Genomic DNA, 12,540 nt, shown 5'->3' on the forward strand with positions numbered 1-12,540 from the left:
ATCAATTGGTGTTGACGGAGTTGCACAAACGCGCCACAGACCGGAGGGGGGGGAAGGAAAATCCTGAGCATGCAAAAATCACGATGAAAAGGGCCAGTGGAGCGTGCGGACGCCCAGGGATTCTGAAGGGGAAGGAGGCGGCGTGTGGAACGGTGAGTTTTCACATTTATTCCTCTGCGCACCCCCCCGCCCCGCCCCTGCCCTGTGCGCCTCACTTGGGCTGAGTTGCCCACCGCCGACGGGCACCCAGGCTGGGGACCCGAGCGTTATGGGGCGCAGTGCCCGGGGCCGCCCTGACGGCAGCCACCTGGAAGTGATCTTGGGAGAAGAGACATCTGCATGGCCTGAGGACGCCCGGGCCGCCTAGTCGGCATCCATGGTGAAGAGCTGGATGTCCTGCGGGTTCCAGTAGAGGCCCACGGCCGAGTGGTACACCAGGGACCACACGTAGGGGATGAAGAACTCCTCGGGCTGCTCCTCCTCCACGTACTTGAACTTCAGCTCCGGGAACTTCTGCAAAGGAAGTGAGGCCATGTGAGACTCTCCCGAGGCCCAGGTGGTGGGGGGACAGGGGGCCCCCGCCCAGGGTCATGGGGCTCCCCAGAGAGTGGATGAAAGTGCAGGTGGGGCCCTGGGTGCCTGAGTGCGGCCGGCACAGGCCTCGCCAGGCGGAGAGGGCGAGAGAGTGGCGTCTGATGCCACCTGAGCTCTGTCCGTCTGTCCCCGGCCTGCCCAGGGCGCCTGTGCCGCTCCCCTCCTCCTTGGGGACCAGAGGGGACAGTCTCAGCTCACGGGCGGGGAGGGAGGCCTGGGCGGTGCCTTGGGGCCTTCCCTCGGCTGTGTCCAGCACTGGGGCAGGTTCTCAGTTCCCTGGTGCTGCCCCGATGCCTGCGGGGGTCTGCAGGCAGCCCCAGGCCTCCTCCCTGCCCCTGGGGAGGGGACTGTCTTCTGGTGCTGGGTCCTTGGCTCCAGCCTGACCTGGCCTTGGCGCAGCGCAGGACTGTGGCTCGGGCCAGGTGGCCCCTTGGCTACCTGGTCCCCATTCGCGGGGCAGTGGGACTAAGGCCAGGCAGTCAGGAGGATGCCCCAGGCTGAGGAGGAGGAAAAGGAGGCCGGAAAAGGGTGGCCGCGAACAGGGAGGTATGGGGGGCTCCCTGGATCCTGCAGTCTCTGGAGGGTCTGAGCGGGGCCCTGGGGCGGGGATCGTGGGGGACTAGGGGGCTTGGCTCCACCGCTTACAGGGATTCGGGATGAGTGCCAGGGCAGACAGGCTTGAACCACGACGATGCCAGCTGGGCGGGTTACAGGTGGGAGACGCGGAGAGCACATGAGTGTGCGCACACACATGCAAACATGCGTGTATACGCGGACATGCAAGCATACGGGCATATGCACGCATTGAGTCGAAAGTCAGTCTGAGAAGTGACCGCTCAGTGCAAAGCGACAGCACAGCGGGCAGGCCGCTTGCCTCGCACGCGGCATATGCAGGCTCGATCCCCGGCATCCCAGACGGTTCCCCAAGTCCCGTCCGGAGTGGTCCCTGAGCACAGAGCCAGGAGCCAGTCCTGCGCACTGCCAGGAGTGGCCCCCGCACCCTCCCCCAGAAAGGACAGTGACATTACAGTAGCCCCGCCAGGGTCTGTTGCTAATGTGGTGGCTTGACTGTGGGTGGGTCTGAGCATTGTTCTGGGCAGGTGCCGGGACCTCGCTGGCCAGGAGCGGACCACACGGCTACCCCGAGGCAGGGGGCTGAGAGAAGCGGAAGTACAAGCTAGGAGGGTGGGGTGTCCCCCCTCCCCCAGCTGGAGCAAGCCTGGCGCTGGGGCCAGGAGAGAATGAGGGGCCGGAGGAGGAAGTGGAGGTGTTCGTAAAAGGCTGACCAACTCCCGCCCACGGCCTCTTTCAGTTCCCACAGCTTGGGGCAGTGCCACACAGAGAAGCACGTCTAGCCGGTGACCTTCCTCAGCAATGATGGGCTCAGGGCCGGGCAGGATGGGGCAGGGCTGGGGAGAGCCCCTGAGTGGAGGCAAGGTCCAGCCAACGCTTCCGGAAGAATCTGTCTAACCAGGACAGACACCTAGGCTGGAGCCCCCAGCACCAAGTAGACCGGCCTTCCTGCTTCGACAGAAGTTGGCAAGATCCAGCTGGAAGGAGGAACCAGGCAGGGGCCAGAGCAGCCGTCCAACGGGCACGGTCCTGGTCTAGCATTATAAACAGGACCGGGTCCGAATCCCTGGTCCTGAACGTGGTTTCCTGAGCTCCGCCAGGAGTGATCCCCAAGTGCAGAGCCAGGAGTAAGCCCCGAGCACCGCTGGGGGTGCCACTAGCCCCCGAGCACATAAGATTAACAGGTGAGAGCACCCTCCACGGAGGCCCAGGCAGATGTGGGGAAGGTACCCTCCACTCCCACCTCAGATGACACCACAAAGCGTCCCCCCACCTGCCACGGCGTGTCATCTCGGAGCAGCTAGACTCCTCTAACCCCAGAGTAAACTATTCTGCAAGTGACAAGTGGGCAAGAAAGTAAAAGGGGGCTGGGGTGGCCGTGGAGACGACCGGGAGGGTGGCAGCGACCAGCTCTGCCATGCGGGACCCCCAAGGCTCGATCCCTGGCACTGCATGGACCTGGGTCCCCGGAGATCTCCGAGTGTGGTCTCCAAACTAAACCAAATCCAATCATCGTGCTGGGTATACCCACCCCGATGACACTGCCGCACCGGCACCGCTGACAGCACCCAGGACCCACCATGCCCGCACTGCAGGGAGTGGGGGGAACCACTGCCTCTGTTCTCCAAGAGCAAATGAGCTGCTAGAAAGTTTCACGGGCCACTGCTGGGACAGTGCAGTGGGGAGGGTGCTTGCCTTGCAGGGAGATGACCGGGTTTGATACCCAGCATCCCATATGGTCCCGAGGACTGCCAGGAGTGATTCCTAAGTGCAGAGCCAGGAGCAACCCTGTGTATTGCCAGGTATGACCCAAAAAGCAAAATAAATACATAAATAAAGACCTCAGAAATCTGAGGAAAAGAAAAGAAGTGTTTTATGTGTAGCTTTGGGGCTGTTCTCTGTGATGCGCGTGCGCGCGCGTGCGCACGCACACACACACACACACACACACACACACACACACACACACACACACACACACCCACCCCATCTCTAGTAAATAAATGACAGGGAAGACATCATTAATTTCTGACCCCTCCCTCCTTCCCTTCCTTCCCTTCTCACAGAGCTAAGATACCTTTTTATTTTTATTTATTTTGGCTGTTTAGGTCACATCCGGCCATGCTCTAAAGGTTACTCCTGGTTCTGCACTCAGGAATTATTCGTGGCAATACTCAGGGGACCATATGGGATGCCGGGGATCAAACCTGGATTGGCGGTGGGCAAGGCAAACACCCTCCCTCTGTGCTATCGCTCTGGTCTTCCTGACCTGTGTTTTCTCCCAACTACCCTGTGCTCTGGCTCGGGGCGCAGGGGACCGGAGGCACTGCCGGCTGGACCCAGGTCTCCTGCAGCCATAAAGACCATCTCCTTGGCCAAGATGAAAGGTTTTATTTGGTGTCAGTGGGCACGAGAGACACACATTTTCTTAGTTGTGTTTTTGTGTTTCTGGAGTGTTAGAGAGCACATTCCGGGTCTTACACAAGGAGAGGACCGTGCCTTGGGCCTGGGACATGCTCTGACTTGGGGTTCAGTTTCAGGAACGTCAGTCAGGATGTCAGACCTCAGTCTCCATCCGCTGGGTTCCTTGTCCAGCCTGGAGCATGGGCTGAGGAACATGTTTGCTCTCTGTGATGGCTGGGGTGTGTACATTGGGCGGGCAGCGCGGGGCTCGGGGGAGTCTTCGTTCCTCCATGGAAGCGAGTGTCCGGGCCTGAGGCCCTTGAGAGCTCTGGGAAAGTGGAAGTGGTCTTCAGGCCGGAGTGACAGAGGGGAGGGCACCTGCCTTGCACACAGCCCACCCGGTGTTCCATCCCCAGCATCCCATAGGGTCCCCCGAGCACCACCAGGAGGGACCCCTGAGTGTTCCCCTCCCCCCCCAAAATGAGAGGGGTCTCTAGGGAAAAAGAGAAGCGGCTAGCAGAGGACAGGGAGTGGGCACCTCAGCTCAGGGCTCGCTCTGGGCCACTGCGCAGCAGGACAGAAACCACCCCCCCAGCCCGGAGTCTAGCCTCGGTCTAGAGTGGCCGGCGGCCAGCGTGCCGTCCTGGGCTCTGGAGCCAGAGGTCACGCTGGACTCTCACGTTGGGCCGGGACGTTCTCATCAGCCCCGGTGAATCAACCATCCGGACACCCGGCCCGCAGACAGAGCGAAGGTCTGATCTGTGTCAGGGGCAGCTCTGGCTTGGCGGCTGACCGCGGGAACCCCCGCTGCCGTCGCTGCATGGCCACCACGCTCAGCGGCACCTTCGTCTTCCACCGACAGATCCCCGGATAGCGCCGGAAACTCGAGCAAGCGCCGGGCACGGCTCCAGGGAGCCCGGGGCCACTCGGAACTCAAGAGTGGCGCGGCAGGACGACAAAGACGCCCTGGATGGCCACCCTGGCTGCCACCCAGCCGCCGAGAGGGTGGCGGGGGCCAGGCCATGTGAGCGAGAGCCGAGGCAGGCAGAGAGTGGCAGAAAGGCCCGGGATGGTCAGGCTCAAGGCCGAGGCTCACGGGGGGACGACGAAAGCAGGGCTCTCCCCGCCGCACCCCTGCACCCGGACCCCTATGGCAGCGAGGTGAGCGGCAGTCACAGGGGGTGTGTGCCTGAGGCTCAGGGGAGAGGAAAGGGGGCCGCAGGGGGCCACGGTGTCCCATGGGGCAGGACTCAGAGGGAGGAGAGAGGGCAGGGGCCGGGCCTCAGGGGAGCTGGCTCTGGGATCCCAGGAGCGTGTGGACCTGGAGACCCAGGGACCACGCCCCCAGGCAGCAGCCACGCGGCCGAAGTTTTCCTTGCTGTATGGATGGACCGAGTTACAAGTGCACCCAAACTAGGGCTTCCCGATGTCCGGGAGGGCAGCACTGGTCTCTATGGGGCCACATGGAGCGCCAGGGGGCAGGTTTCAGGCATGGGGGCCGTGAGGCTGTGTGGCTTTATTTATTTGGGAAGGAGGCTGTTCCGGGGATGGCACGCGGTGCTTATCCCCACCCCAGGTTTGGGGGATTTCAGCCTTTGCCACAGTGTGTTTAAGAGACAAGGAGACAGCACAGCGTCCCTCCTGGGGAACCTGCACCGTCACACTCAGGAGCCCCCTGCCTGAATCCTGGGAAGGCAGAGGGCTCCACCGTTCCGGAGAGAACCTTCTACTCCAGAGGGCAGGAAGCTCCCCCGCTCCCCCACTGTTTCTCGGGGCGTGCTCAGGCCGAGTGCTCCCCGAGCTGGGAGCCGTGTGTGGGGGCAGAAATGGGCTCTGTGGTCCGGCGTGGGGTCCCAGTGAATGTGCTCGAGGAACGGGACGAGGACACCTGCTTCCTGCTCCCCGTCCTGAGGGCCGGCGGAGGGCGGGAGCACAGCGCTGGCGAGACACCCCCCCCCCCCCCACCCCTGACGATCTGCTGGCCGGGATTTCTTCTGGAGGGAGCCTAGCCCGGGTTCCCTCCAAGGACACGGGGGCTGGATCCAAGAGAGTGAATTCCCGTTATGTCTCCGCGCCTTGATTCTCTGAGCTTGAAGAATCATGTCACGGCAGAGGCAGGCAGGCACAGACATGCGACGCCACCAGCACGCTGAGGCTCGGAGGGAGGGCCCGAGGGACAGGACAGTGCGGGGCTTAAGGCGTATGTTGCATGCACTGGACCCAGGTCTGACCCCAGCACGGCCTGGGGTCCCCTGAGCCCCACCAGGAGTAAGCCCTGAGCAGAGGCAGCGGTAAGCCAGGTGTGCCCCCTACCCCCCGGCCCAAGGGATCAGTTAATACAAAACCCACTAACAGTTCCAAGACACACCTTATGAAAGGAAACTCGCTTTAGTCACAGATTGGGTATTTTTTTTTTTTGCCTTTTTTTTTCTTCTTAGCCACCCCCAGAGGTACTCAGAGGCTTGTTTGTTCAGGAGTGACCCCTGGTGGTGCTCAGGGGACCCTATGCAGCGCCGGGGATTCAAACTGGGCTCACGGTCCACTGGGCTGCGTGCGAGGCAAGGGTCACCTCCTGGACCGTCCCTCAGGTCCCTTAAAAGCACTTTCAATGGCTCGCACTTTCAATTTGCTTTTCCAAGAGATTGTTCCAGGCCAGTGAGCACACAGAATCACCTCAGACGCCCTTTAGCTTTGAAGCTTCTCGCTCTTGGGGAAAAAAGGCTGCAACACTTACAAGCCAGTCTTGCTACTGTTGCATCCCTTGTGGTTCATGGGGGCGGGGGGGGGGGGGGGGGGGGGGTGAGGCATGGGCTGGGAACCTGGGGCTGGTGTGGCGGGGTGTGTGTGTGTGTCTGTCCAGTCAGATGTCTGGCGGGGCTGGTGTGGCGGTGATGGGTGTGTGTGTGTGTGTGTGTGTGTGTGTGTGTGTGTCCAGTCAGATGAGTAACTGGCCGCCAGGCTTGGGGCAGGAGATAAGCAGAGCGTACTGACAGAAAGGACTAATCTAGAGAAGGGAGCACCAAATAAAGGGTGTTTGGAGGATCCTCCCAGGAGGGGAGATGCATGTTGAAAGTAGACTATGGACTGAACATGATTGCCACTCAATGCCTCTTTTGCAGACCACAACACCCAAAAGGAGAGAGAGAACAAAAGGGAATGCCCTGCCACAGAGGTAGGGTGGGATGGGGGGATGGGGGTGGGGAGATATTATCCATGGTGGTGGAAAATGGGCACTGGTGGAGGGATGGGTATTTGATCATTGTATAATTGAAACCCAAGCACAAAAAAATATAAATCTACAACTGTACCTCATGGTGTTTCACTAATAAAAAAAAAATAAAGGCTGAGGGAACCCTAAAAAAAAAAAAAGGACTAATCAGAGCCGTCTGTCTGACTCCTCTCAGGGAAAACAGGAAGGGGCAGAGAGGGGGCCAGTAGGTGGGCGAGGAGGAGGGCTCAGGAGGGAAGAGGGGAGGAGAGCCAGCGTCGTGGGGAGACCCCGGAGGCCGCCACACGTGCACAGGGTCCTCCTATCCTAGCCCCCATCCTGGGACGGTGCGGGGCTACCCTCCAGCGCACGGGGGCCGCTGCCTGTCTACCGCGCCCGGGGCAGCAAGGCTGCACCTCATCTCCCATTCAGGACGGCAGTGGGGGCGCCAACCTTCAGAAGCTCTGATTTTGGGGCCGGAGCGACAGTACAGCGGAGAGGGCGTTTGCCTTGCACGTGGCCGAACCGGGTCTGATTCCCGGCATCCCATATGGTCCCCTGAGCACCCCACCAGGAGTAATTCCTGAGTGCAGAGCCAGGAGTCACCCCTGAGCATCACCGGGTGTGACCCAAAAAGCAAAAACAAACAAACAACAATAAAATCTTTGATTCTGAAAACCTGAGAGGGTGGGCGGGGTTGGGAGGGGAGCATTGTAAGCCCACACCGAGAACTAAGGCAGATCAAAGCTGACCCTTCCCTCTGTGCCTCGTCCTAAGAGGGTCCCCAGGGCATCCTTCTTCATCACAGGCTTGGTGGGACGCCTGGTCAGACCAAGTCCCTTCCCTCTCTCTGGGAGCTGAAAACGGAGTCAAGACACTAACACTTCCAGGGCTGTGTCACAGCAGGGCGGGGGATGGGGCCTGCGACACTTCTCCCAGCAAGGGGACAGTCCCTCATTGCATCAGACTCCCATGCTGAGGCAGAGTCTGCCCTGCCAGAGGCCTGCAGCCCGAGGGGACAAGGACCTGCCTTGGGGGCAGGAGCCAGAATTGGAGCCAAGGGGCTGGGGAGGCCCAGTCACAGGACCTCAGTGTGGCTGGCCCACATCCCCAGAACCCCCCTCCAAGACAATGACAGCCCCCCTCGAGCCCACGGGGAAACGGGGGGTGGGGGAGGGGCGGCTGCCCCAGCAATGGTTTATCATCTCAGGTCTCATGGCTAAAATGCCAGCTAGAAAAATCAATCCCAAATGATGCAGGCCTCGGGCTCCGCGGGCTCTAAAGCAGGGAGAGGGAGTGGGCAGGGAGGTCTGGGGTCAGGCGCAACCCAGGGGCCTGGCCAGGGGATGGGCTCGCGTTCTGCTGGGTGCTGCCTCGTTCAAGGCCACGGGTGTCTCACTTTCGGTGACCAGGTACTGTCCCCTGCTGCCCTGGGAAGCTTCCGGTCAGGAGGAGTGACTTTCCTTTTGACCTGAAGTTCCTCACGGCCTGGCGAGGGGCCGGGCACTGGGGCTCAGGCGGGCATCTAGAACCCTGGCAGGCAGAGCTCTCTCTGGGGGGTCACACCCTGTGATGCTGAGGATTCCTCCTGGATCTGTACTCAAATTCACTCCTGGCAGTGCCCAGGGGACCGCAAGGGATGTTGGGGTTCAAACCTAGGTCAGCCGCTCCAGACCCCGACAGTTTATGATTTTAAAAAACTGCATGGTCTGCATTCTTCTGCCCAAACTTAGCCCACGTGGCCCCCACGCTTCCCGAAACACACCCTGGGCTGGGCACTGTCAGGACTCTGGCACGGCAGCTGACAGTGACGGAGAGCGTGGGCACCACGATGCCAAGATGGGGTGTGTGTGCAGCCTTCACCCCTCGCCCGAGGGCCAGGGGATGGGCTGTACCCCTTCAGGAGCTGACCTTGTGCCCTGCTCTGGAGGGCGGCCCGCAATCTCAGGAACACTTGGACACATGGGGACCCCGTGTCGGTCACTGGCAGGTCAGTGGGGGGCTCTGGGTGGAGCCCAGGAGGCTACAGTGATGGCCGAGGGGCAGCAGGCTGGACATGGGCTCTCACCATCTCTCGCGGGGACTGTTCTGGCTGCAACCTGGAAGGTGTCCATGGAAGCGCAGAGACAGCCCAGGGCTGGGCCCTCGTTCCATCCCAGTACCTCAGAAGGTCCTGCCGAGCACGGCCGGGGCCATGAACTAGCCCTGGGCACCTCTGGGTGGGGCCTCAGTCCCACCCCAAACAAAGATAGATAATAACCCAAACCCCACTACTACAAGGAAGCCTAGGACAAAATAATCAACAGGGTAGATTCCATGACTACACTCCTATCTCCTGACCCCACGAGCTTGGCCCTGAAGTCCCCTTTCTCTTCTCTCTCTCTCTCTTTTTTTTTCTTTTTTGGGTCACACCCAGTGATGCAGAAATTCCTGGCTCATGCATTCAGGAATTTCTCCTGGCAGTGCTCGGGGGATACTATGGGATGCTGGGAATCAAACCGGGTCAACCGTGTGCAAGGCAAACGCCCTACCCGCTGTGCTATTGCTCCAGACCCCCTTTCTCTTCTAAGAACCCCCCAGCTGTTAGAAGTTTGCTCTGTGCCCACGGTGCTCAGGGCTGACTCCTGCTCTGCGCTCAGGGCTCACTCCTGCTGGGCTTGGGGGACCGTATGGGGAGCCAGGGATCAAACCCTGTCTGGGTGTGTGGAGGGCCAGAGTCTCGGCCCCTGTCCTGTCTCCACAGCCCTTGGCAGCATGAACCCTTGGAGGCAGGGGCTGGGCCATGGTGTGGGAACACAGGCCAGGCTGCCCGGCCCAGCTCCAGGGGGGGCCACAAGTCCTGAACAGCGGCCTTGTGGCCAGAATGTGCCCCACCCCAAGCAAAGGGCGCACCCCCTGGCAAGCACAACCAGGACACACAGCGCCCCAAGTCCGATCTCCCTGCACGCAGCGCAAAGCCCTGCAGCTGTGTGCCTTGATGTTCCTCAGCACCCCAGCGGGGCAGGCCGGGACACGGACTCGCTCCCGTCCATGCTGTGAGTGGCAGGACAGAGGGTTTGGTCTAGGATGCCCTCGAGGAGCACCCGGCTCTGATACTAGGGCCCAGCGTGAGCACGTCACTGCCCCCAAGGTGGTCACCCGCTGGACCCTGGCTTCCCAGGAGGCTGGGCCGGATTGCAGCGCAAATGGTGCGGGACCCATCGGGCAGTGCCAGGGTATTTCTTGAGCAAGCTCAGAGTCCGAGGGCAAGGGGCAACCCCAGGGCTGTGCCCAGCTCCCTTTCACTCTCACCCACGTCTCCCCAGATCCCGGCCCCGAAAGCGAGCAAGGCATCTGCGGCTGGAGCGATTAAAGGTCCCACCGCCGTCATTTCCAAAACACGGCCGAAGCTGAAAGAGGAAAAGGGTCCGATGTTTTATAACACCGGCTCTAATTGTTCCAAGTTTACATATTTCACCACAGAAAGATACATCGCTTATCTCTTCACGTACTTCCAGGGACTGGCCGTGGATAACTCGATTTGCCACATGCCGCAAGCGTGAAAATTAAATAAGGCTGGAATTTGCCTTGAAAATATTCACAAGACATCTTAAAGGCTATATTCTGAGAGAAATTCTAAATTTAAATAATCAACATGTTGCGATTCAAGATACAAGATACAGGAGGCATTTAAATAATGAAAAGATATATATTTTTTGGTTAATACTTGGGGTAAATTTTGGGCATTCGAATATAACATTTTAAAAAATAATTGATAAAATTCAGGGGGCTGGATTGATAGTACGTGGGTAGGGTGCTGGCCTTGCACAGAGCTGACTCAGCACCCTGTAACTTTCTGAGCTCTATCTTGAGTGACCCCTGAGTGCAGAGCCAGGAGTAAGCCCTGAGCATCTCCTGGTGTGGTTTCCCCCAAACAAAAACAAAAATCTTAAAACTGAGAAATAAGAATAAAGAGGTAAGAAAATCAGCTGAAAACAATGAAATTTTCTAGAGAATGGCCGTATGCCCAGCATGGCAAACTTCTGAGTTCTGGGGCTTCTCAAGGATGGCGCCTCAGACAGAGGCGGCAGCAGGAGGGCGGGATGTGGAAGCAAAGGCGGGGTGCCGGGGTGGACTATGAGGAGATCGGGTTGGGGTACAAGGCAGCCCCCAGCGCCACTGCCCTGTGCCGGGCACTACCTCAGGTGGGGGCACTTCCCCGTGGCACGTGTCATGCCTGGAGCTGGATCGTGTGCTCAGTGAGCACTGTGGCTGGAGCCTCAGTCTCTTGGGGGGAGCACACACGCCGAGTCCCACGACCAAACCTGGCCACGGGAGAGATGACGACGACAAGGAAAAGGGAAGGAAAGAGGGAGAAGGAAACAGCCACTCTGACTCTGTGGCTCCCCCAGGGAGGGCCCCCCCCCCCCGCCCGAGGCGGCCAGGGCCACGGCCAGGCAAGCAGGGGGCCGGGGAACAGGCCAGGAATGCAATGGGCTTCAGTTCAGATTCTGGCTCCAGGCAGGGTACCCCAAACTCTGCCAGGGCCGAGCCAGGAGCAGTGAGCCAAGCCTAAGCAGCCCCCGTTTCTTCCCCTCAAGAACTCCACGAGCAGGCACGAGAGGGGCGCATCCTGGGGGTCTGTGGTCAGAGCGAGCCCGGGGAAGGGAGGAAATCACTGCAATCGGGAAAAGGAGATCAAGAAAGGCTTCAAGGAGGCAGCAGTCCAGGGTGAGCCGTAGATACCAGACAGGAGCTAGGCAGGTGGGAGGGGAGGAGGGACACGTGGGCAGCAGAAGGGCAGAGGCCGGGGAAAGCACAGGGGTCCCTGGACGTGTGGGGTCGGAGGGCGAGGGAGGTGGCTGGGGCCCAGCCGGGCCATCGGAGGGGGAGGTCCAGGCCTGAGCCACAGGGGTGGCCCTGGGGAGGGAGGCGAGGTGACCAGAGGGAGGCTGGCAGCTGTCCAGAGCTGCCCCGCTCCCAGCAGGGCCATCAGGACCCGGAAGCGACAGCTCCAGAAAAAGGCCGCGAGCCTCGTTCTGCGGATGGTCGGGTTTCATCCGCCTGGGCCCAGTGACCTTTGTAAACTTCGGTTTCCCACTGGAAACAAAGGGGCAGACAAACACAATTCCGTTTCCATCCTCTGTCTGGCTCCATTCTAATGAGCCTTTATCTCAGTGATAGGGCTGGCCTCCGGGAACAGCCTCCGTGGACCTCACCAGGCCTTTGTGTGCTGCAGGGGCCCAGACAAATCCCGGCCGAGCGTCGGCAGCCCAGAGGAAGCGCCCAGCGCAGACGGAGCCCAGCTGTCTGGGAAGGTCCCAGGAGGCGCCCCGGCACCACTTCTGGAGGGAGAGGTTTTACTCAGCCGCCCCTCTGAGCGTCAGCCTGTTGGACGGGAGGGACCAGGCCCAGGGGTCCGGCGCTGGACACTGGGCCGGAGCCGAGGCCACACGCCTGTGTGCAACTCCAGTGCCAGAGGCGGCTGGCCCTGGTGTCTGTGCGGCCGTGGCCTGAGTCTGGGGTCGCTCAGGCCTGCCCTTGCCATGCCAGGGCCATCCCTGCCGCGAGTAAAGGGAGTCCAGCTCGAAACTGCCCGCTGCATGCTTGTGAGGGGCCAGAGCCCATGCACGGTTCCAGAGAAAAGGGTCACCATGGGGCTCAGGCCAGTGGCACAGGACGCCCCGTCACTGGGCCTGCTGCGCGCTGGGGTCCCCCTCCATCTGCCCCATCTTTGGGGGTGTCCCGCTGCCATGCCAGGGTTCACCCCTTGAGGAACAGCA

General features: G+C 60.6%; 1 protein-coding gene across 4 annotated transcripts in view; it reads right to left on the reverse strand.

Moving 5' to 3' along the window:
* Window positions 1-204: 204 nt before the first annotated feature.
* DYM (dymeclin) overlaps window positions 205-12,540 on the reverse strand; it is a 300,303-nt gene continuing 287,967 nt past the window's right edge. For 2 of the 4 annotated variants that reach the window (XM_056138010.1, XM_056138009.1), the window contains exon 17: window positions 205-513. In XM_056138010.1, coding sequence (XP_055993985.1) covers window positions 364-513 — 150 coding nt within the window. In that variant the 3' untranslated portion in view covers window positions 205-363. The remainder of the gene's footprint in view (window positions 514-12,540) is intronic. The other 2 variants (XM_056138012.1, XM_056138011.1) reach the window with 1 other exon arrangement.

This window comes from Sorex fumeus, unplaced genomic scaffold (genome assembly GCF_029834395.1).
Source record: "Sorex fumeus unplaced genomic scaffold, SorFum_2.1 ptg000128l, whole genome shotgun sequence".
Classification (NCBI taxonomy): Eukaryota; Metazoa; Chordata; class Mammalia; order Eulipotyphla; family Soricidae; genus Sorex; species Sorex fumeus.